Source organism: Saccostrea cucullata, unplaced genomic scaffold (genome assembly GCF_032062105.1).
Source record: "Saccostrea cucullata isolate Sc308-1 unplaced genomic scaffold, CSIRO_AGI_Scuc_v1 ctg3030, whole genome shotgun sequence".
Taxonomy (NCBI): Eukaryota; Metazoa; Mollusca; class Bivalvia; order Ostreida; family Ostreidae; genus Saccostrea; species Saccostrea cuccullata.
Window position 1 is genome coordinate 19860 of NW_026939815.1, and position 26408 is coordinate 46267.

General features: G+C 32.5%; 3 protein-coding genes and 1 long non-coding RNA gene across 5 annotated transcripts; 2 read left to right on the forward strand and 2 right to left on the reverse strand.

The window, feature by feature from the left end:
* Positions 1–11094: 11094 nt before the first annotated feature.
* On the reverse strand, positions 11095–14090 carry LOC134254051 (uncharacterized). Its single transcript, XM_062736619.1, has 6 exons — positions 13973–14090; positions 13288–13418; positions 12847–12990; positions 12407–12532; positions 12016–12144; positions 11095–11189 (listed from the first exon to the last, which is right to left on the reverse strand). Exons 2-6 carry the CDS (start codon positions 13382–13384, stop codon positions 11095–11097), a joined length of 591 nt encoding a protein of 196 aa, XP_062592603.1. The 5' UTR covers positions 13385–13418; positions 13973–14090.
* A 1748-nt stretch (positions 14091–15838) lies between these two features.
* Positions 15839–17389, reverse strand: LOC134254053 (E3 ubiquitin-protein ligase TRIM45-like). The gene has a single exon (XM_062736621.1). The coding sequence runs from the start codon at positions 17387–17389 to the stop codon at positions 15839–15841; it is 1551 nt and encodes a 516-aa protein (XP_062592605.1).
* A 1275-nt stretch (positions 17390–18664) lies between these two features.
* LOC134254050 (uncharacterized) lies at positions 18665–19821 on the forward strand. 2 transcript variants are annotated; one of them, XR_009989241.1, is made up of 3 exons: positions 18665–18718; positions 19253–19414; positions 19736–19821. It is a non-coding gene; the product is annotated as an uncharacterized LOC134254050 (long non-coding RNA). The 2 variants fall into 2 exon arrangements; XR_009989240.1 differs by lacking the exon at positions 18665–18718 and adding an exon at positions 18912–19031.
* A 95-nt stretch (positions 19822–19916) lies between these two features.
* Positions 19917–24485, forward strand: LOC134254049 (uncharacterized). Its single transcript, XM_062736618.1, has 2 exons — positions 19917–19958; positions 21280–24485. Exon 2 carries the CDS (start codon positions 21326–21328, stop codon positions 23000–23002), a length of 1677 nt encoding a protein of 558 aa, XP_062592602.1. The 5' UTR covers positions 19917–19958; positions 21280–21325; the 3' UTR covers positions 23003–24485.
* Positions 24486–26408: the final 1923 nt, after the last annotated feature.

Below are 26408 nucleotides of genomic sequence, written 5' to 3' on the forward strand. Positions count from 1 at the left end.
ACTTTAAGGCCTATGATCATCAAACTTTGTTAATTGATGCATCTTGGGTCCTTGAACAACGTCAACTTAAAAGTAGGTCACCTTGACTTACTTTTTGAACTTTATGACTTATACTTTTTAAAACATTTCATCCCATTATTGCAGACACTGAGAGGGTTAGAATCATCAAATCTTGTAAATTGCTGCATCTTGGGACCTTAAAACATATTTATGAAAAAGTAGGTCACTGTGACCTACATTTTGAATTTTGCAGGCATATGTTTTCATATTGTTTAAAAGGCATATTTTGATTACCTTCAGACCTACGATCAACAAGCAGATGCATCTTGGGACTTTGAAAAATGTTGACTAAAATGTAGGTCACGGTGACCTACTTTTGACATTTTATAGCTTTATTTAAGTATCTTAGGTATTTATAAGCTTAGAATCATCAAACTTTGTGAGTTGATGCATCTTGGGTTTTCGGAGAGTGACGACCAAAAAGTAGGTCATGGTGACCTACTTTTGACATTTTATAGCTTTATTTAAGCATCTTAGGTATATATAAGCTTAGAATCATCAAACTTTGTGGGTTGATGCATCTTGGGTTTTCGGAGAGTGATGACCAAAAAGTAGGTCATGTTGACCTACTTTTGAATATCTCGGATACATATTGGCTGAGAATCATCAAACTTTGTCAGTTGATGTATTTTGGGCTTTCGAAAATCGCCTACTCAAAATTAGGTCACAGTGACCTACTTTTAACATTTTATGGCTATAATTAAGTATCTCCAGTACTTATTGGCTTGGAATAATCAAACTTTGTCAGTTGATGCATTTTGGTTTTTCCAAGAATGTAGATGAAAAAGTAGGTCAAAGTGACTTACTTTTGACTATCTCACATACTTATTGGCTTAGAATCTTCAATCTTTGTCTATTAATGCATCTTGAGTCCTCAGAAAACTTCAATCTTAAAGTAGGTCATTGTGACCGACTTACACATGTATGTTTTTTTTATAGCTTTATTAAAATATCTTCAGTTATAATTGGCTAAGAATCATCAAACTTTGTCAGTTGATGCAACTTGGCTCTTAGAATACTTAGGGTTAGAGGCTTCAAATAGAAGTGATAGGTTGTACAATTTATCAGAAGAGCGATTCAAGGCCCTTGGGCCTCTTGTTTCAATTATAATAACTACACTACCTGCAAAATGTTACCGAATCTCTTGTCAAATAAGCTAGGAGAGCACATTTTCATATGAAGATCGTCATGTACAAGATTTCAGAGATAGCTTTGGTTCTACGAATTGTTAGGAACAATTACATGTATTTGACAGAAAAAATCAAGTTAGCGGTGAGCCAAAACTAGCTACATCCTAAATTTGGTCCCCCAAAAATGAAAGGTTTGATTTGTCTCTTTATTCAGATTAAAGCCATATATTGTTCAACATTCCATGTAACGATTTAAGGCTTTATTACGCGCCTTGAAAATACTTACAAAATAAAAGAAAACTCATGTTGTCTATCATATGCAACATTCTGTGGTGTAAAGAAACTGCAAAATAAAATAATTTAAAAAGATGACATGTTTTTGCAAAAGTTTTATTTCATGTAATTAAGCGCCCTTAAATCTTATCAAATGCAGTTTCAAAACTATGCAAAGATATACAAAATATATACAACACACATTACTTTAAGGCATAATGAACAGCAGTTCTAAATTCTAAATATTGATTGAGTACCAAAAATAATAATTATTATTTATATATTTGTAGACGGAAGACCTTCTAAACATGGTTAAGATTATTCCCTATTATTCTTTTTTTCTTTTTTTTTTCCCTAGACGCCAACTTTGAGACCTCGTAACTCGCTCATTTCTTAACGGATTTCGCTCAAATTTTTAGAGGTTTTGGACGTTACAAAACTCAATTAAAACGTTTTCGTACATTTCAAAAATTCCCTTCCGCTTTTGAGTTATTTCCCTTTAAATGAAAATTTGGTGCTGTTTGTTTCCAGACAAAGGCTCAGAAACGACAAAACCTGGAGCAGAATGTCTACTGCATTTAAATACTAGAAGAATTGAAGTTGTGCACATCGGTTTTTCTTTTTCTATTTCTGCGCTCAAAACGGTGCTAGATAGGGGTCAAAAATAAGAATGCCTAAAAGCGCAAAAATTTACATCTATTTCCTTATGTATCTTTTAAACTAAAAATAATTTGTTAAGACATGTTTCACAAATATTGTGCATAATTTTAAGATCTATCATTTGACATCATTAAAAATATTTGGCGCTCGAAAGTTTTTGCTTTATAACTTAAAAACGGTAAATATTTCGATATTTGAAATGGGTTCTTTAGCATCTTATTGATCTCATGAAAACGTTATTTTGTTCTAGTCATGTTTTATTAGATGAGCAGAAAACTTTATAGTCCGTGTACAGGTAAGTGATTTTATAAAGTGAAGAAGAATTCATATGCGTACGCGTATAACACGTATAACTGAAATTAACTGGATAAGAATAATATACCTAGCTAAATTGAATGTTAAACTTTGTTGAAATAAGATTTTTAACGTATTCTCTAGCTGGATGTCATACAGATTACTCAGAGACAACTTTGTCCCTGTGTTTAGTGTAAAGAACTAGACGGGAGAGAGGAAAAATATTTTTAAGTATTAATATATTCAATGTAGCATTATTTTTTTTATTTTAAAAAAAAATCAAGCTTAAGATAATTCACTGTCATTCAATTCATGCATCGTGAATTTTCCTCGGACCCTGAAAGTTTCGTGTGTACAGTGTGCGTGTTTTGTGTGTACAGTTATCACATGGTTATGAAACCCGTTTATCGATCGCGCATTGAACTGTATACATTCGTGAGGTCAACATTACCGCTCTTTGATTTTTACGAGAGTCCTAGATTTAAGATCAAGAAAACATGTCATTTGCGCTAATCGTAAGAATATTTCTATACACAAATTTTAAGGTTTTCTTGAACATGATTTAAAAGTGTTGAAAGTCGGATTCTATTCTTTGACGAATGAATAAAAGGGGCTGCGTTTACACGCGCTTTTCTCATCTGCTGAGGTATCTATGGACGAGTTCATCGCTTACACTGAAGGGTGACACAGGATGACCTATCGATAACTCTGCCAATTTTGATAGTGATTTTAATTGCACATGTACCATAAACATGATAAATTTATGTTCAATTCTACCCTTGTGAAGTCCATTATAGTCTCATTATTTTAAAAAAAATGGGGATATCAATACTGCAACTTGTTTTTGATTTGTGCGGATGATTCTGTTATTGGAAAGGTACACACGTAGTACGACGATTTTTTAGGCCCCGTCTCCCCCTCCACTTTTAAGTATGCAATCGTTACATGTATACGGGCCTATATCAAGTTATTCTAATTGCTTTATATCAGAAAAAATTGCGATGTTGTTTAAATTAGCAAATACCTATAAACATTGCACAGTAAATTGTAAGTGGAAGTGACGTTTCCAAACGAAAATCGTAAATGAAGCAACTTTGAGATTTGCATGAATTGATACATAACTTATAATTGCATTGTACCATGTATTCCTTATATTCGAATAAAAAGAATATCACTATACACGATTTTACGGGTACATGATGGTAACTAAATACATGCTGTCACGGAAGAGCCCCCAAAATATATACATTGCTTTCAGAATACGAGAGAAAAAAATGAATAATTAGAAATTTTTTTTAACAAATTCAAAATTGTTTCTGAGAAAATAGTTGCATACAAATGTTCCAAGCCATTCTTTCATGTTTATTGGTTAAAAAAAAATTAAATTTCCTCTCAGATGCCATAGTGAATTAAACGTTTTCCTTCAGATTGAGAATGTCAGTTGGTTAGTTTGTTCAGGTACGTACAGGTAGGACTGGTGTTGAAATCCATGATTAATCCATAACCTATTATAATGTTAACCAACAATTGCTCGACATTTGTTCTCTTTTTTTTATTCACAGGTCGTCAAATAAATGAAAAAAAAGATTAGTATGCGTCACTAAACTTTCCTATATATAAACGTTTTAATTTCTAAAATTTGTGCCGATTAAAGTGTTCATTCGAGCATCGAATTGTATACATGTATTAGTTTCTTTGGGTAAGGGGGGGTGTACAGTTTTTACTGCGTTTGATTTCCGGAATTTTGCAATGCTTTTCCGACACTTAATAATTTCATTTCTAACATTCATTTTTTTCATTCTGGATTTTTACACTATATTTCAAGCAATTTAAAGTTAACAAAGAAGATGGAATCATTATTTTAATAGAATATATTTAGTTAAATTAACACAAGTGAACTTGTGATGAAAATTTATTAAATGAAAGTCAAGCAATAAAAAGTTAAAGTTTGTTGAAAAATACATCAAATCAAGTCACAGAAAACAAAGACAGGTTGTAAAGCTCACACACCGACACACACGTATACAAGTCAGACGCTCTTTGATGTAGAGGATTGACACTAATTCCTTAGATAAATACTTAGTGACAAATTCCTTTTTACTATTTAAACTCAAATTGATAGGTTAATAACTTAAGCATATGTCAAAAATAACCATTAAAAATAATTCTTTTCATAAAATTAAATTTTGTATAAATCACTAGCAGCGCAAAGACAGACTTTTAAAAAAATCAGAGGTGGAATCAGGCGAATTAAATCCTTTTATGGCACCACCAACCCCGTAACGAGACATCTCATCGAAATGACCGGTCTGTATTCAAAAGAACATGTATTGCATGTTCTTGAATAATTTGTATTTAAGTCTTTAAGGAAATCTCATGTAGGAAACCTGATTTATATTCTAAAATATTCTATTGTGTAATTTTTTTTAATTATTCGTACTTCTCAATCTTCATGTTCAAATTACATGTATTTATTTTTTGGGAACATTAAACCTTATTTCAGCCAGTCTGTCCATCTGTCACGAGAACTTTAAACTTGATAATAACTATTGAATGAGTTGAAATAGGACTTTGATATTTCAGAGCATTATTTGTGACATCTGATTTTCAAATATACTGTGATTTTTGACCCTGTGACCTTGATCTTGGAGCTTGACCTACTTTTTAAAAAAAATAACATTACTTTAAATTGACCATAACTTTTGAAAGCTTCCATTTCATAAAAATGTATTAACTGTGACAACACCTTTTAAAATTCAATAATTTTTTACCCTTTGACCTTGAAGTTTGACCTGCTTTTCAAAAACATTAACAATACTCATACCTTTTGACTGAGAAGAGATAGGGCTTTTATTTTATCCCATATGAATTACCTATGACAACTCTTTTCTAAATACACTGACTTTTGACAACTTGACCTTGAGGCTTGATCATAACTTCTTAATGAGGAGAGATAGGGCTTTCATATTACACAAACATCACAATGTCATGTACGTAACCTGTGATAAAATCATATCAAATACTAGTATATCATGAACTTTGACCTTTGAAGTTTATCCGGCTTTTCCAAAATTTAAACATTGCTTAAAATTGACTCATAACTTTTTACACATGTATATTAGCTGTGACAAGGCCTATAAAAAAAAGGTATGGCTTAAATCATGGAGAGTGTGTTATGGCCTTGAACAAGGTCATTTAGGATAAGATATTTTGACTGGATGCATTGTTTGAAAAAAAAAGGTCAATACAGTAGCACACAAATGGTGTATGCTCATCACCATCTTGTTCATGGTGTGACCCAAGGTCATTTGGACAAGGTCAAGGTAAACATTCCTTTACTATCACTTTTTTAATAGTAAAACATAATGATGATATTACCCTTAAAAGATTGCTTTATCATACGTGGCATGACCTTGAGGTAATTTCTCTCTGTGTAGCTCATAACGGAATAATTGCTTTGCAAAGCTCGGCTCTAGTTACATTTATATATTTGTAGATAAGTAAACATTAAAACTATCATGTTTTTCTCTCATTAACACTTGTCATTATCTAACCTCTATATGGAAAATATTTATTAAACATGTACTTCACCTGTATATTTGTACATTAAAACAGTTACAATGTATCTCATTTCTAATTAATGAGACAAATGATTATTGAAAACAAATATATTTCGCTTGCAAGAAACATCCGCATGTTTTGCAATTTTCTGTTTCTTGCAAATATTTGTCTGATTGATTATCTTTGAAAAACAAAGTCATGTTTTACCGAAGTCGAAAAAAATTGATAATTGTTGATTAATTTCAAAATGACGAATCCTGAACATTGATTTATCTGTGCACTTTGTTCCGAAAGATTTGAAAAATATTTTTGTTTTTGTTTGTTTGTTTATTGGGAGGGGATTGCCTTTCAAGGAAAACAGGTTGATTAATCTTGTTTTAGGAAGAATCCTTGAAAAAAAAAACATTTATTTGCATTGTTCATCACATATCATCAACCATAAAAACTCTTTTTGTAAATGTACAATAAACACAATAGCGAATTTTAAATCAAAGTTTTTCAAAGATAGGATACGTTTTTCGTAACCTGTAGACTACAATTCTCGGTACACGTTGGACTTTCAGTAAGTTGTGGTATTCTCGACGTCGCATAACTTGCTTCTGAAATTTACACAGCCTTTCATTCACTGTCACTTGTATACGTGTGATAGGTTGCCATGTTCGAGAGTAGCAAAGAACTAATAACAAGGTTTTGTACGGCACAGAGGTTGGGTTTCTCATCGTTGTCAAAAACAAATCAAAGTTGCTGAATCAGATGTTACTTATTTCTTAACCATTGAGAATCTATTCGCCATGTGACAGACACTAATTACGTAGCACCGAGAATGCCACGCCTTGCTGACATTTTTAAGTCCAAGGTTAACTGAGAATTGTACTTGTAAAAGCCTTGAAGACCCATACCTTGAAATAATATCTAATCATTTTAAAATTCTGTACAAGAACTGTACGTGTTTATACATAAATATTGAAGGCATTGTGCAAATTACTACGATAAGTATTAATCAAAGGCTAGTTGTTACTTATTTCGTTGTTTTCAATATCAATTCACTATCGTTGTATATCAACAAAATTACGGCGAGTAATTGTGTATAATTGGAATCCTTATACATTGAAGTAACTCATCCAACATTGCCATACATCTAAAATTCAAACCGTTGTTTGGACCACTGCAAAAAAAAATAAAATAAAAAAAAAATAAAAAATATTATAGCGTCAAAAATAAGTTTTTATTCATGAATATTATCCAGGATCAAATCTCAATTGCACAATTGTAAAAAAAAAAAAAAAAAAGTCATTTTATCAGATGCCAGTAGTGAATTAAACAATTGTAAACGTGCTAACTACCACCAAGTTTTATATAAAGGTCAGTTTATGTTATTAATATCCACCTGTAATCTTTGAAAAACTAACCGTTATTGACATTTGTTCTCTTTTAGAATTAACAGGAATGAAGTGCAAATCAATAGTTCAATCATAGGTTCCCTCAAAGCTTATTTAAAAAAATGATGTTCATTTCAAGATACTATTTTGCTAACATGAATATCGACAGAAAATTATAGTGTACCAAATTAAAAAGGTTTTATAAATTTTAAAAGTACATATGGACACCATACATATAATCAGTCACCCTTGGCCATGCATATATTCTTTTGTTGTTAGGAAATTGTCTATACATACTATAAAGTGAAAATTAGTAACTTATTTAATTTTGACGTTGCTCCGTGACCCCATTTTCGCTGTTCTAAATCTTTGATAATTTTTATAAATATGAAGATATAATCCATTTTATTTACTCAGATTATTTGTTGTTAAAATATGTGCACTAAATTTGGATATGATTTGACGTTAAATTAAAAAGGTAGGACAAAAGTCTACGAACATTTTGAATTACCCACGTATTCAAACGCAATTCCTAATTGTATTCAAAAGCGATTTAAAGTTCCACGATTATATTTGTATCTACTCTTAATGAAGAGCAACAGTAAAAACTATGATTTTACAACAAATCGGTTTCAAAAATCTGTTTACTTATGTCTTCTATTCTTTTTATTCAATTTGGAAATAGTTCAAGTTATTTCGTGTAGAATTATGATAGAGATACAAACATCTGGATCCAATTTCGTTAAATTAGCAGTGCTTAAATCACAATGTCTTGAAGAATTATTATAATTATTGTATAGTACAACATCATATACAGTGGAGTTCAACGTATACGCATGATCTTAAAATTGATTGATTGTATATTGTTTAACGTCCCTCTCGAGAATTTTTAACTCATATGGAGACGCCGCTATTTGCAGGTGGAGAGCTGCAAATTTTGTCCTATACTCGGCACTCAGGACCATTGAGCAGGAAGGGATCTTTTTCGTGCCGGCATCTTTTGCGACAAAAGCTCCAAGAATGGCATGTGGTGGTGTCTCCATACGAGGGAAAAACTTTAGAGAGGAAGATTAAACACAAACAAACAGACAAACAAACAAACAAACAATAAAGACTCTAACCTTTGGTAGTGTCAGAATTACAATCATGTGTTGTAAATTCTCCCTCTCATATCTCCTATCCTCTTTGACTGTCCTTTTCCAGCATCGACAGGCGCATGCTATGAGAACTATAAAAAGAACTACACCGGACAAGGCAAACACAATTTTGACGAAATTCATCCGCCCGACTTTAGATTAAAAAGGAAAGTGAAAGTAAAATCTGGGTTGAATAGTTCATATGAGAATCCAATTCCAGTTCTCCATATGGTAAAGATTATTTTTCTAATGAAAAACACATTGACTTTTTTATGTTTTTATATTAGTACTTCTGAATAAACTTCTGAATAGACATAACTGAATAATTTTTCACAATAAAACAAGAATAAGACAATTATCACTCTCATTAACACCTTGTGATTAAACCGCAGTCTGTGGCGTATAATATTCTTGATAATTATTATGAAATGGTATTTCATATCAAAATTTTGTATACATTTCAGCAAAAATATTTTCAACGATGTAATCGATCATTTAAGGTAAAAGCTTGCTGTATATATTCCGTTTCGCTGAGAAAAATAGATGGTATAAAACTCAAGTTGGCGCATAAGGTGCGTATAGAGTGAAGAAAAACAATCATTTGTTCATTTGGTTTTTCTATGTTGGTTGCTTTTTTAGCTCTCCTGAGCAGATTTAAAATGCTCTTCCGATGAAATTGGCTTGTAAACTCATAGGGAATGTTACCATACTTTATTATACCCCCTGCTTGAAAAGTGGGAGAGTATACTATATCGGTATGTCCGTCCGTCCGTCTGTCCGTTACGCTTTAGGGTACCCATGTCTTATCCGCAACTCCTCTTACATCACTGATTGAAATTTAATGAAACTTTCACAGAATCTTTATTACATATTGCCATTGTGTACCTCCTATTTTACTTTTTTATCCGACACATATTTTGGGTTTCCCCGCCACAGCAAATCATGGACTTTTTCATCAGCTATAACCATATGGGAGGCGGGGGTATCATTTAGTGAGCTCATTGCTCACAGTACCTCTAGTTCGATTTTACGTAATCACGATATTTACAAAATGTGACTGATACTTAAATATTAGTGTCAGAGAGAAAAGAAGACTTTTAAAGATAAATTTCTTTATATTTAATTACAAGATTTAATCATTTTCATGATTACTAGTTTATCTTTTCATTTCATCTGCTTGGTTTTACATTTATTGTATATCATATATTTTTACCACAGAATATAGTTTATATGATGAATGAACCGACAAACTACGTGTATAACAATTTATTTACATTCTTCAAAGAAGCATACTATACTATAAGTTGAGGCTTTCTATAGATTTAATAGTTTTTTAACAAAACCCTTTTACTCCAACATCTAGCTAACCAGAACATCCCTTCTCTCTCTCTCTCTCTCTCTCTCTCTCTCTACAATGACAGTTGTTATGGAGAGTGCCCTGGACATACAATGGCCACCCAGTCTCCGTCTCATTACGGCATATTCCATTTTACTTCTAGAAAAAAAGATACTTCTAGTACGATTCTCAGTTATCCTTGGACTTTCAGTAGGGCGTGACTTTCTGGACACACTATCTTATTAACGTCTCTCAAATGGCGAATAGATTTTCATTGGTTAAGAAATTAAGAACATCAACAAATTTAAATTGTTTACAACGATTAGACGACCCACCTCTCCGCCGTGCGGAACGTTATCATAGGATCATTGGTACACTGGAAGGTACAGTCGTTGACATTCAACCGGAATGTTATTTCAACAGTGAATGAAAGCTTTGTAAATTTCAAAGGGTAATATGTAACGTCGAGAACGCCACACCTTACTGGAAGTCCAAGGTTAAATGAGAATTGTTTTCAGTTTGCTCAAAGATGATATGCTCAGCTTTCATTTCGCAGAATTTTTAACTTCTTTATTTTCTTTGCAGAAAAGAGGAACAAAGAATTATAAGTGATAATAATATTGTTGATGCGATTAACTCTTAATGAACAGATAGTTATTTAAAATAATAATAATAACCAATCTATAAATTCGAAACATATGATGGAATGATCAAATTGTGAACTGTGAAACAGTATCTCCTGTTGTTTAAAGTTATCGCCCTTAAAATTATAAATAATTTTAATTTATTGCAAATATAAATAGCTTTGTCAGATTCAATTTTTAAGTAAAAACATCAAGAATTTTATGTTTATGAAGTTCTAGCGATTTCAATTGAAAAAAAAATGCGTGATTTTTACATTGTAAATAATCAGAATTTTTCAGGTGTTATCTAAATTTTTAAGCATAATAATTTTTCTTGAACCTAAGATCCAATAATTACACATGGAATTTATGTAAATTACATATTTAAATTCATTGATGATTCAATATTAAAAAATATCCATTTTTGAGTAAAAAAATCAAAATTAAAAAAGATGATGTAGATCTATGTGTTTGATTTTACTTCAGTTGCTCCATTGTTGCCATAAGAAAAATGCATTAAACACAATCTATCTGAATGTATTTTTTTTTTTTTTCAATACTATGTTCATTTACCACTGTAGCACACGTATAATAACTAGGATTCATTTATCACTGTACATCATACATATAATTGATAAAAACTTACATCGTGTCCACTGAAATTTTATCGCTCTGGTCTATCACACAGCGTTTGGTGATACACTTATTGTCAGTGGTCTTTGACCACTTCAATTCCTCTAAACACGTACCATGTAAGGGTATTTAGTTTAGCTAATTTGATATTTTAATAATAAGTCTCTCCTTTAATTATAAAATTTTAAGTCACTTCGATTTTTTAAATGTACATTATTATGTAGACATTTCATTTTTAGGTCATTTAGCGTCAAATACAGATAGTTATTTTCTTTAATGCTCTCTAAACAAGAAAACATTTTATACTTATGGAATGGTACATTATCACACAGAGTTTACATATATAGAAATATTTACACGTATATTAAGGATGGACATATAATATGTAGCACAGAAATCTCTGCCATTTAATTGACTTACATGTGACTGAAATTTTACTGAAAGGTTGTAGTTGCCATTCAATGAGAGTTCATTATGTGTATGTTTAGCAGTCCTTTAATTATAAAATTGAAGATTAATTATATAGGCTATTCTCTCTCTCAAAAAAGAAAACATATACATGGTACAAGAGGTACATATATACATATTTACAATAATTATGGACGAGCAGAAATTACGAGGACAGGCAATGAGGTTGAATGCACAAGAAAAGGCTGTTCGAATTTGTTTCTTTTGTGTTTTTCTTTTCCATGACTATTTGTTTTCTCTGTGATAACTCTTTGAAAGTTTCTAGAGTTGATTTTTTGGTCTTGCTACAGGAATATAAGTTTCGCCAATTATACGATAAAATTAGGTCTTCAAATTAACAATATTGTATGATAAAAATGGGTGCTGAACGTTCTGTTAAAACTTCTAATATTAACTGTATATCTGTCTAACTCCATCAGACGTAATCAAATCAAATTGAGAGTTCTAATATACTTCACCTACCTTTCCAGATTATATTTTGTGTCGCCTTAATGGAAGTTCCATTCCTTGTGTTGACGCACTGATATTGGACGCAGTTTTCCTCCCACGCACTTCCGGGAAAGTGACACACCCCCTTAGAATCGGTACAACCTGAAATTGGAGTCATGTTTTCTTTTAGGGAAATTATGTTATTCATTCATTGACATAAATTATTTATGTTCCCACATTGTACATACCAAGCTCTGATACGCTAATAGTTCAGCTTACCCACATGCGACATGGTCCTCCAATATGACATAAATCTGTTTAAAATACCTAGCTCAGATTTCCTCCGATATTACATAAATCTGTTTTAAAATACATGTACCTTCCTCAGATACCCTCCAATATGACATTAGTCTGTTTAACATACCTAGTTCTGATACGCTGATAGTCCTGGTGTACCCACGTGGTCCCTCAATTATACACTTCCGCTTGACACACCCCTCTTCCTCCCACTCCTCATCCTTCTTTCTACACTGGTCTTTGTATCGACACCCTTAAAAGAATATCATTCATGGTAATCCCATATACTGTAAGTATTTTGCATAAAAAACATTTATGTTAGCTTTATAAATAATTACATATTGCAAGAAACATTCAATCATACTTACAGGCGTCGGAAACGGTGGGCTGGGGGGGGGGGGGGGGCGTAAACATCCAATTTTTGCAAAAATAGTCAATATGGCATTGAAAATTGGGCCATAGTCAACAAATGTTTTGGGGATCAGGTTTACCCCCCCCCCCCCTTTCCATTACCTTCCACCTCACCTCTACTTTCAATTTCCTTCCGACGCCGGCTAAGATACTTACCATAAAACCTGTCCACTCTGATGGCGATGTACTTGCTGAACTGGTAGGCGTGGCACCACATGTCGGCACACTCCTCCACATCCTGCCAGATCCGCCCCCGCCCCGGGGATTTACACTCACCCTTCCAGTAACATTTCCCTTGTTCTGTTATAAAAGGTGTCGATTACAGTATTTAATTATTTTTAATCTTATTCTGATCAAGAATTACATCGCGTACTGACATTGTAACTAAACACTATGGTTACCTTATATTATCTATTTGAAATCAACAGGTCTACATTATGAACATTGTATATATGTATGCATGAAAAAAAAAATGAAATTCAACTTGAAAATAGGAATGTCATGTAAAAAATATTGAATGGTCATGATTTTTTAATTAAGTTTTTGTTTAAAAGACTGAGGTAATGTTTACAGGTAGATTCGAATCTCAAAACCTACCTGTACACTCTTTAACAGCCGACGGATCCGCACCTTGACCATTTGTCCACGTGATTAATAGGCTCAGACACAAAAACTGGAACGTTTGTGACGTCATGTTAACAATGACCTGATTTTTTGTTTACTAGTATCTGCAACATAGTCAATAAAAAATTATACACGCATTAGAATAACAAAGTTAAACAAACACAAATTATTTGAGTACTTGTAAAATAAAAAAAAAATGAAATTGATAAGTAAAATTCAAAAGGAAAAGCCACTTCAAAAAAAAAAATGATAAGTTCAAATTTAATTTCACTCATTTTGTACAAATATATAAGGTGAAATAGTTAGATAAAAAAGTAATAAAAAAATCAAAATTATTTCCACGCAGTTTTGATTTTGTTTTTAAGACAACAAAAGCGGAAAATTTCATTCTTATTGGCAATTGTATCCTGTTAAATTCTGAAGTAGAGTTCATACATGTATATTTAAATATATTTATCATACATATATATTTAAATAAAAATATATAAGTATATTAATATTTTTCCATAAGATAACACATCAATTTTATATTCTCATTCCGCCCACACCTTTCCTGATTATAATTTAAAATTATGGTATCAAATATGATTTGTACATGTAATATAGGAAATAATATAATAATATAATTAATGCATATACTTTAAATTTGTAAAATTACTTACATAACAGTGAGGTGTAAATATTCCCTTCTTTATAATTTTTCCTTCATTTCTTTTTGACACCTTGAGGTGAATATTGACCTGCTTGATGTATACGCGTGAGGCCATATTGAGTGCTAAATTGACAATTAAGATAAATTGTTAGCCGATATAAAAAAAAACTGTAGTTATAAAAATCGGATTACGGAGGTTACTGTCTCAAAAATGGCTTTCTAATGATTTCTTTCATTGCACAGGAGGTATATATAGTAATTACTGTCCATATACCAACATAAAATTAAGTAACATTGAAAAGGAAAATTTTTTTTTTATCCCTGACTATTTCAAAACCTTCTAATACATATAAAATAAATCATCGTATAAAACTTTAATGCTATAGTTCTGAAGCACGGGGCGGGGGGGGGGGGGGGGGGGGGGGGGGGCTTACCTCGCAAAGACTCGGAAGAAATTGATACAAAGTTTAAACTTTTTTGTTGTTGTTTTTATATAAAATAGATTGGGTCTACAATGTACGATTCAGAAGACAAGAATTTAATTTTTGTTGTACGGGTATAATTTGCTTTTTATTCCACAAAAAAGGAACAAGAAATGGTTAATTTTCCTCTTGATTGGCGTCCCAAAGCCGTGTACTCCCGGAAGCTCTTCAATTTTATTTTAATGCTTCTTGAAAATTTTGTGACGATAAATAAAAATATACTTTGCTCACATTACATTTATAAAACGAGTTTAACATGTTTAATTAAGTAGTTATCTTCTTATAAAGAATGTCCTGTTTTAACGAGTTAGTAAAAAATAGTGCAAGTCGGCTTTAAAAAATCTTGCAGTTTCAAGATTTTACTTTTTAATTTTTCTAATGAAAATGGATTGTATCAATTTTATTTTTACTGTGAGGAGTTAGTCTAGATTCATATTTAACTTTTAGCACAGGGTGTCGCTTGCACTTAAAATATACATGCAGATTCATTGAAATACCAGGTATTCAGTGTACCAGGGACCTATAAAGGTCCCTGGGTGTACCAAAGAGAAAATAACCCTATCGATCATAATCAAAAAATATACTAGTATAGTTGATTCAATTAATATCAAATAAAGTCCAAATTCAAGTCATACCCAAATATGCCACCTTAAAAAATAAGTAATGAAATTTACCAAAATAAAGAATATCGCATGCAGAGATAAACACAAATTATTTATCAACTGCCATGCGTCTTTATGAATTTCTTTGATCATGATAGAGATGCTATGGATGATTCCCTGTTTTCCTTTTAAACACAAAGTTGCAAATATGCATGTGTTGCTTAAAACTATTGACAATTTAAGGAATGCAGAGCAAGCAAGACATCACTTAATATCGCTAGCTGATCCTTTACAGGAATATATTAACACTGCATGCGCCACCTGGCTGGCCTTGGGCACTTTTAACATGCTGGATAATATTGATGATAGATTGCATTTTAAATCTCAAACCTTTTGATTTTTCCACGTTTTTTTCCTGCCGTGACGTCGCACCGTTTTTGAAAGGGGCAGAGAAAAAATTTCAAAAAAAAAAAAAAAACTTGACAAAAAAGGATATTGTCCAAACTCCAAAATCCTATTTAGGGGGTAGGGGGTGGGAGTCATCTTTCAGTATCATTTTTTCCCTTATTTGACCTTAGTCACCTTACTGTAACAAAAAGTGTGGGGGTGGGGGTGGGGGGCAATCAGCCTTTAAATGAACCTTCTCAATAATGAAATATTGCAAAGCAATATGGGAATGATGTGCTATTTATTTATTCTCTAGTTTTATTCACAGTAAACTCAGAATATTGTGTTTTCTTCATTTTAATGCTTTCTTTCGTACATATTCTACTGAAGAAAATCTGTCATTAATAGTTCATTCTTATTTTCATGACCTGGCAAGTTAAGGTGTTGGGATTTTGGGATCGACATCCAATCCATAAATTATCAAACTTATCCACGTGAAGTGCCTCAGGACGTTGAACAGATATTTCTTCATCTGGACAGAGAATCAATGAAATAAACATCCCAGACTTAGAAATCAGGTGAACACGATTATTGATGCAGTCGGAGATTAAGAGGTTTCCGAATTTGTCGCGTGTTATGTATTTTAGATCCATTTCTTCTTTGGCTGAGACAGAAGGTGGGCGCTCGTAAGTAAAAATCTTCTTCCCAAACGTGTTAAGTGCCACAACACGACCTGAAAAATGGCTGTGTCGATCAATGACACACAGGCTTCCATCAATATTTTCTGTCAGACATGATGGATAATGGAATATGAAGTTTCCTACGACCTCTTCGAACTGGAAAAAGTTCAAAACTTGGCCTGTTTTTGAAATTCGAAGAATGCCTCTTTCCGTATTAGCAGACATGTCTTTGGAGTAGCGTTCACTTGCGCATGCGTAAACGTCGCCGTTCTGGGATACTTCCAGACCCAAGGGAAAAAGTTTTCTTGTATCGACAAACACGACACCCTTGTCATCGACGTGTTGCAAATCATACGCACGTATTTCGTGAATACTAACAAACGTCATCAAGACAACTGTGTTTTCTTTCGTGAAGGCAAGGCTGTACACAAATCCCTTGTTAACTTTATATTTTATTGCGCTCTTGTTTTTGCTGTGTGGGACGTGAAGTCTAAGTGTTAAGGGGGACTGAACTCCTGCCACCCATGTTTCGTCCTCTAGGAGGTTCTTTAAGGTCGAAATCGTCGCCAAACTTATCTGATAAACGCCGTAGAGTTCGAATTCAGGGACAATAGGGCATTCTCCAAGAACATTGGAATGTTTGTCATGTGCAAGGAATTTCGATTTTCTAGCAATTACTTTATTTTCTTCCAATGGCCCTTGGACATTTTCCTCGTACTTGCTTTGCAGTTTTCTGCATAACTGAATAATTTGAACGGTATTTCCATCCTTTTGCACATTTTCAGTAGTCTGCAAGTCTTTCCGTACACCTGATAATTTCTCTAAAACCTTCTTTTGTCTTTCTTCTGCTCTTTTCAAATCTGCTTCCAGCGTCATTATAAGCTGGTCCCTATCCTTGTCAATCCTCTCCATACAGCTCAAATATTCGCCTTGAATTTCGGCCTCGGTAAGGTTGTTTAGTCCCTGTATCTTTTTTACTCCCTTCTCTGCGCTTTCGCTTTCTTTCATCAAAACCGCCATTCTTTTTTCTATGTTTTCGGCTTTGATTTTCACAATCATTTTATTAGAGACTTCAATCAGATCGCCAAGATCTTCAAATGTGTGACCTTTGTGAGTTGATACTATGCATTTCAGACATACTAACTGATCACATTGGCTACAGCTTGCTGTAAATGACTGCCCGGTATGAAATTGGCATTTTTCACGCTCTTCATCTTCTGCTGTCAGAAGCTGTATGTCACCAACAAAATCCGATGTCTCTTCGTGTGACATGTTTTTCTCTTATAATCAACTTTTGTACAGACCTGTAAAGCAAATACTAGCGGATTATCATACGTATATATATGGTACATATACATGTGTATCTACATTTATAAGTGGCCATCCATTAACACAATTTGAACATTTGAAATCCAAATGTTCCAGAATCTTAAATAAGAATACATATTTCTGAAATAATTAGTCACGTTTCACACATCAATTATAAGTATTTTCCCAGTTTATAATAAACTTGGAATATAAATGATATATATGAGAACTTTGTACACTTACCTATTTCACAGGCACATGTTGTAAGTGATGAATATACAGTACGGTCCAGAAAATTAACTGTATAAACTATATGTATGAACAGATTGTATTTCCCGAACTTGCGGAAACATTCACTTCAGTGCAGTCGTTCCAGCCGATTTACAATAGCTTAACAGTTTTCTTTCTCATTTAAGTTACTTAATTATTTTTTTTTTAACTGAAATTCGATTTGAAAATATCCAGACAGATGAATTTGGCAACTTTGTAACCACCTCTCTTCTCTCTACCACATGTGTAACACATTAAATGAATAATGGGCCTTACTTCACGAATCTTCATATTTTTTTTTAGGGGGGTGGGGGGGTGTTCATTCAATAAGTGCTTCTAAGTGCTTTCAACATTATGAGTATAATAAATAATTATGTATAAGTGAACTGATAAAGATTAGTCATATTTACGTAATGAAGAGCAATATCCAGCCTTTTAATTTTTTTTTCAAAATAGATTAATTAAATCACTTTATCCGCTAATCGCTTAACATGCATGAATCTACATTAGGCCTATTCATAAAGTACATGTACACTGTAGTATGAGCCTGTATATTTTTAAGTATTTAAATAAAATATCTTATGGCAGATTATTGTATATTAAATGTTTTAAAAAAAATATTAAATAATAATAATAAAAAAAATACATATTGAGATATAGTTTCGTTTGTTGCATGTTTCACTCAGATATCTAGAATGATATTTTCGCTATTTCAATCACAGTGTATCAAGTAGTATATAACATGTACATTGTACATGCATGTGCATGTATTTCAGTAAATCGTGTACAGTTTCATTTAATATGATTTTTTTGTTTAATATTTAAAATGATGTTGAAAGCGATTATATTGAATAGTTGAGTGGTGTTATGGCGCTGTATTATGTTAAATAAATTTATACAGTCTCTCGAATTAAGACATCTTTAATTTGTGTCGGGCTCGGAATATAAAATATTTTCACGATGTAAACAAACAAAACAACCAGGAAAAGCTAGCGTGAACGTTGTGAGAAATTAAGGGAATTTGTAAGTTGTAAATTTTTCTTAACAAATGCGTCGCTACACCCATTTAAAGTTAAAAAAGAAGATATACATATTATTTAATCATGCACATAGGCTCGTACGTGTAGTTAGCAATAGCAATCAAATGAACAGATGAAAGTATGTAATTATTCTCTCTGTCTCTTTGTAGAGATTCGCCTACATCAGGCCGTCCACTTCTGTCAAGAGTATAAGATGAAAGCAGGATTTGTTAGGTTGTCCTCTGAGAAGAAAAGGTGAAAACAATCTGAAGCTAAAACACATGTAAAAGGATATGTTTGTTCTTTTACTTGAAAAGGTGATACATAGGGAGAGGGTAATCTTTTGAAGTTCCTTTGTGAACTTCAAATCATCTTAAATATTTGTGACTGAAATGTGAACTGAGAAGAAATATATATCAACATGGTCAAAAACATTGATAGATTCACATCCATAATCATTTCAATTGATATGTACTTGATATTTTTCTTAAAACATGTATAAATTTACATTATGTGATTAGATATTCCTTGTTTACAGATTCATTCCAGTCAAAAGAACTGTACATGCATTGCTGTTTTCTGCATTAATGGACGTCATTTGAAGATGTATATGACGGCTTCCGGGTATTGCTTCATGAAAAACACATACTGATGACTGATCAATGACATAACCATTGTGCATAAAGCCTCCTATACTGAGGTAACAAATAGTGTATAATCCAAAATACTTGAACATTTTTGCGCACGTATACTAACAATGGCTATTTTAAAATCTTCGACAAACATGTAAAGTTGCAAAAATCAAACAAGATACATGTAAATTCATGTACTCCCATATTAACATGATGTTTTACCCTGTTCATTGTGTTTGGCTCATGTTTGATAGACATAGGATGTAAAATTTTATTTCTATAAAATCTTAAGAAAATGAACTTTGAAAAAAAAAAAGCTATTAATATGACAGTCTTTCTTCATAACCTTTCCTTTGTTGAGTTTTTATAATTTTTTTGGTATCTCACAGTGTTTTAGCTAGGATTTCCAGCAAGGGAGCCAATCCTGAAAAGGTCTCTTAAGTGTGCTAATAATAATTCAAAAAGGACATATGTCTCAAAATCCTTCATTGGGCCTACATTTAGTAGAAGAATGTACCTGAAGTCCAAAAAAAAAAAAAAAAATCTGCAGCTGGTGAGTGGTGGTGGCAACTCTACACATGCTACACTAAGGTTTCACAACGAATTTGTCAAGTAAGTGAATGATGGACATTGTCTTCTTAAACTCAAGAAAATGACTAATTATACACATAAAATTGAGTGCATTTAAAACCAAAAGTGAATTTAGAGATCTCAGATTGACTAGCTTAAATTTACTCAATTACATTTTATTTTTTAAGAATCCTTAGAAATCAGAAAATTTAAATTATCAGAGAAAACAAAGGCTGTGTACATGTAAAAATTGTGTTAGTTCCATGTTGACTTGTCTCATATTCATGACAGCGTGGTGTTTTGTGCCACAAATTAATTAAATAAGACCCATTTTTTAGTAAAAGACAACATTTATTGTTCCCTTGACTTCAACACAACAGCAACATGGTTAAAGTAGTCAACTGAGTGCCGACACTAGTGTTTTTCTTAATAACACCTAATAATAAAGATAAAGTATATAAGGGGTTGAAAGTGTAATGTGTGTACCATTCTAAGAAATAGCAAGACCATCAATCAATAAAAAAAATATTCAAGTTCTTCTATCAGTATATAAGTGTTTATGGTCAATATTGTATCATGTTTGTAAAGTTGGAATGTTCACATTTTTAACAAAGGAAAATATTGTTAAAGACATATTTAACTTTCAATCCCTGTTTTAGTTATTTAATAAATGAAGTGTTATTGAAAAATTAGTGTCCATACAGACCATACTAAACTAAAAAATCTTACTGTAGAATGAATAAAAGCTTGAATTCTGTTCGTTATCTCCTTACATACAGTGTATTTTACGAGCAAATTCAAAGAATTGTGTTCCCCTACTTTTGATGTCTTAGGATGCTATTACATGTATTTCTGGCATATTGTGTCAAATGTACAAGCCCGTTCATTTGTCATTGAAAAGTAATCAACAAAGTTTAAATTTTTGAAAATAAGGTCAAACATGAAGGTCAATTGAAGAGGTAAAAAAAACCCATTGCATTTTCAGAAACATCTTTTCTGAGGTAATGCACATGTTAAATACCTTTTCTCAATGAAAATGTTTAAGGAAAGATAACAATTTTAGAAAATAGGTCAAATAAACTTGAAGGTCAATGTCACAGATCAAAAATCATAGTATATTTAGAAAGGTCTTTTCACAGGTGATATATACATGTGTAAAATGAAAGCCAAATATTTTCTCTTTCAAAAGTAATTACCAATTTGAGTAATTTATTAATTTTCAAAAAAAATGTCAAACTTCAAGGTCAAGGTAAAAGGGTAAAAAATTATAGTATATTTTGGAAAAGTTCTGTCACAGGTAAAATGTGAAATATGAAAGCCATCATTAATTGTTAAATATAAAAAAAAATTGTATTTTAAACAGGTTTTTGGCCCCAAAACAAAGACTTTTAAGTTGCAACACGGTTGCTATGGAAGATTTCAACAAACAGTGTATGATAAAGATGTGTTCCAACTGTTATGGAGACACAGAATACTACTGCAAGACATGTAAAAGTAACCTATGTCCACAGTGTAAAGAGAGACACAACAGTGATCTAGACACTTTGTACCATGATGTTGTGATTTATAGAGAGAAATGTGAAGTCGTTCAAAAAGCAGAGACTTGTGACAGACATCCAGATATGATATATGAAATGTACTGTCAGTCTTGTGAACTTCTTGTCTGTAATCTGTGTATAGAACATAGAAATCATGAAAAAATGGATCTTAAAGCTGCTTATAGAATAACCAGACAGCAATACAAAGAAACAATTCACAAAATCAGAAGTGAGGTTCTGTATAGAAACTATAGTGTTTTATCCGGGATTCAGAATCACATGAAAACATGCAGTAGAACACTTTCAGGTATTCAGTCAGCAATGCCTTTAAAAGCTACAAGGTTAAAGGATTTAACTGATACTGTCTTGTTAAATGATATAACAAAATGCAGCCTGCTTTTGGTTCAAACACTACAACATCAGAAGTTCAAACAAAATACATTTCTTGCTAAATCTGAATACTGTGAACACAGATCTGAGCATTTATTGATCAGACCTATACAATTTCTTTTATTCTACAAGAAAAATTTCATCAAAAATACCAAAGCAACTGTACAGGTAAAGCAAATGCCTATTTTGTCAATAAGTGATAATTTAAACAAAGCTGATGTGAGTCTGTTATTAAAAGAAACCCAAAGTGAAATCACAAAAAGAGAAATATTAGATGAACAGCTACTGAAAATAATGTCGAAACCTGTGTTAAAGAGGTCGGTGAAAGTCAAAGATATCAGTTATGGTCGTCATGTTTCTATTGTGGCACCAGATAAATTCTGGGTCAGTGATTGGAACAATCTCATCTTGACAGACACCTCGGGTGAAACTCTTCAGGAAGTGACAGACAAAGCTGCTTTTGGAGGTGTGCACACAGTATCAAGTGCTGGGGATCTTCTGTATGTTGACATCAGCGGAGATGTCAAAATTCAAACAGAAAGCCGATCAATGGTCATGTTAATGAGAATAACAGATTCATTGAGACCTGTCAGTCTCCACTACTGTGTGTCCTCTCGAGAACTACTTATTGGGATGAGGATGTATAATTACAATACATATACAGGCATGGTAAAGCGGTATGACAGCAGTGGGGAAGTAGAACTCCAAACTATCCGAATCGACCACAAAGGTGAAATTTTATTTGGAGATCCGAAGTACCTCACAAAAAATTGCAATGGAGATATCATTGTGTCAGACTATGATCTCAGAGCTGTAGTGGTGGTTGACTCTAGAGGCAAACATCGTTTCTCTTACACGGGGCCTCCATCAGGATCGGGACTGCAATCAGGACTACAACCTGAAGGAATCTGTACAGACGCCCTGTCACACATCCTGGTGGTCGATACCCTCACTGACACTGTCCAGATGATTGACAAGGATGGTCACTTCTTGTCACTCCTGTTGACCAAACCAGGGAGTATACACGAGCTGTATGGCCTGGCCTATGATCACAAAACTCATCTTCTTTATGTTGGGCGTGGATCTTCAGAATGTACTGACATAGTGTCTGTGTATAGATACATAGAAAGGATAAACTATTCGACAGATATGCATTAATAACACCCCCTTGTGTTTTATGTATAGGAAATGGCGTGCTGTTTATGAAAATCTATCTGTACAGTTACGCCTCTGTTTTCTGTTTATTTGATCTTTTACTGTGAAAATAATTTTTTTTGAGTCGGATATATTTCTGTTAACAATTGTCTTTGGAATCTGGAAAGAAAATGATGGAAACGCCATGCATTATTATGTGCACTAACAAATATTTCAATATGCAAAAGCTACAAGATGTAGTCCAGAAGTTTTGTTAAAATTCCACAAATCAGATAGAATTATGAAGAAAGTTCCAAAGCTTCAAAATTTGATTGACAATTTTTTATGAAAAAAAAAAATACTAGTCATACGTCTTACAACTGCTCATTAGAAATTGTTAAATTTCAGGATATTTTTGTCCTGTCTGTCTGTTTATCTGTTTGTCTTTTGTCAACTTTTACCTTCGCCATAACTTTTGATCCACGAGAGATATTTCTATGCAAACTCCACTGATTAAGATCTTTGAAATGACACCAAGGTCAATGACCTTGTTACCTTGACTGTGATGTACATGTATATGCTATAAATATCTTTTTCGTACCTTCGTCGTATTTTTTGAACTATAGGAGATAAAGACTTTATATTTGGTATGCATTCTCCACTAAGTTCTTTCATATGATTCCAAGGTCAATTACATTTTGACCTTGACTGTGACGTACGAGGGTGGATCCAAAAGTTATGTCACAGTGTCCATATCTCTTATATTTGGCGTCAAATTATCAAATACAATATACCAAAAGATGCACAAATATAAATCTAATTAACATTGAGATTTTAATCAAATAATGTTCATTTGAATTTATTTTATAGATGTTTAAAACATAGAGCATAGGGGGTGTCGCCGCGTCACAACGGAACGTCACGTTTTAAAGTGTATTTTTTCTTAGAATGAAAAAAAAAAAACAAACACATTAAAAAGATTTTTTAAAAAAGCACCTAATCTCCCATTTTTTTTTTTAAAGACACAATTCTCGTCATTTTCTAGACTTTAACTGAAAATTAAATAACGGCATTGATATTTTGTGATCATAAACATTGTTGCTTTACTCTGTTGAATTGAACAAAGGGATTGTCGTAATGGAGAAAAAAGCCCCTACAAGTTGTAATGCATTTTTGCTTCAAAATATGGGAATCATCACTAGCGACATTTTCGTTAATCAATCAGACCTACTGAATAAATAATGTAAATAAGATACATTTTAATATATGGTTTCAGCAATTTTGGGCAGGTGATTGGTCACTGAATGATTAGCAGAGGACAAGAAGACCGAAAGGTAGGAGATCGGACGGAAACGTCCAATGGTGTCTGACGCTGTCAAAAAGACAGACGTATAGAGTGACATGTGAATTTTTAAGTTTGTCTTATGCTATTGTTCAAAAAATTTGACAGAGGGCTTAATTATGAAAAGAGTAAGTGTATAATGGAACCAAGAATTCTTAAAGAGAGTGGAATATTTTTTTAATGAAACGAAGGAGAAACGCTTAAAAGTATGACAGTGTGTATCCGTCATATGACGTGATATATAGGTGCGGCGACTACCATAAACGCGCATTGTTTAAAATCCGATTTTTTGAAAAGTATACACATCATACTCCTTTGAATTTTCAGGTCTGATTTGAAATAAATAAAGCTTCCATACTGTATAATTTTGTTGCTTTACGTCGATTTATAGCAATTTTATCAAAGTTGTGACATTGCTTTTGGATCAACCCTCGTATTTTTTCAATTGTAATGCGTCATAATTTGTTATTAAAACTAATTCATCGATATGAAATTTATTGATAAAGTCTCAGTAAACTACAGATGAAGGCCTATTTATTTATAGATCAAGATGAACTTTCCATCTCCTGAGATCCTGGACATCTATTCACAAAAAAACGTACGTTTACAACCACGACATGAATTTACGATTATCCAAAGATAAAAGTTACGAACTATTGACGAATGTGGTCGTAAGATCAACACATTGTCGTAAGTGAAAAACAATCGTAAGATTTTCTCTTCCTTAGTTCCCAACAACTGCTCATCCGCAGTAAATGCGGGAAACCAGGTCTTTTTGCAATCTTGAACGCAAATCACCTACGTACGTGTACAGTGATGTCGCCTTTATATACCATGATTGTGAATCTCTCAGATCCTTATTATTCCGTGTATATTTTTATGCAATCTTGTTTGTTATCAATAAGAAAATTTTGAAAATCAATTTTATTTTTGTCAAATTCACTGCAACAAGACTGAAAATATAAAAACAAAATTTGGAACAGCAATATATAAGTTGTAGATAAACAGCATGAACAGTGACAGGTTCAACGTTAGGCCTTTCCGTTTAGTTATATCTCGGAATCATTCATATGATCACATACTGCTCAACTTAATTTGCACTAATTAATGATTCAGACTACCATTTTTAATCACTTTTGCCTCTGTATTATTTATCTGGAAAATCATCATGATTTGCATTCTTACGACTATCTAAGACATTCCTGATTTTGGTATTACTTAATCATATGTTGAAAAAATGTTTGATCAATTTAAGGAAATGCTTAACTACAGAACCGTTAATTATTTCATACATCAATTGAAATTAATGTTTTTTTTTTCTACGATGAAAAGATTCCCATCTTAGCACACTATACAAACAAGGTCTGGAAATTATAAGCTCTGTAATAATTCTGTCATCTTTTACCTGTACATGTACTTTCTTCAAGCAATTGTGCTTTACTTTTACAATATTTCCACACAATATATGTATATTATAAGAGCGGTCAAAATAATGTTTAGGTAATTTCTGTCTATACTAAGTTTCAATAACCCAAACTAGCATTTTTAATCTTTTCATATAAACTGGATGTATGATTACTCAAAGAATTATTTGTCTGAAAATATGCTTTTGATTTTTGTAATGTCGATATATAAACCAACCATATCCAAACTAACCATTTCACAACATTTCCATTTCCAATTGTTTTCTCTAATATAAACACTACAAATGTCCATCTTATTAATTTCTTGGTTATGCCTGTGGTATGTATCTTTCTCTATTGAAATACTACTGAAAGGTCAAAATGTCAACCTGCATGAGGGGCGTATAAATATACCGAAGAAAAAATAGATGTTTGGTTTAAATGTGAGATATTTTTTTACAAACAAAGTAAATAATGAATAATCTTCGGATCAAAAGCAAGTCGCTAGCGTAAGGCTGTCCACTATCAGCGAGGCAAAAAACTCCACTTTCGTAAACAGCCTCACTGGAGCACGTTGTGAAATCAGCACTGCCACACTCCATCATCTGATACAGACATCGTCCCTCAGTCATTACCATCCGACTTCGTAAGCAACTCAACTTCCTCTGCTATTTTAACATTCGTA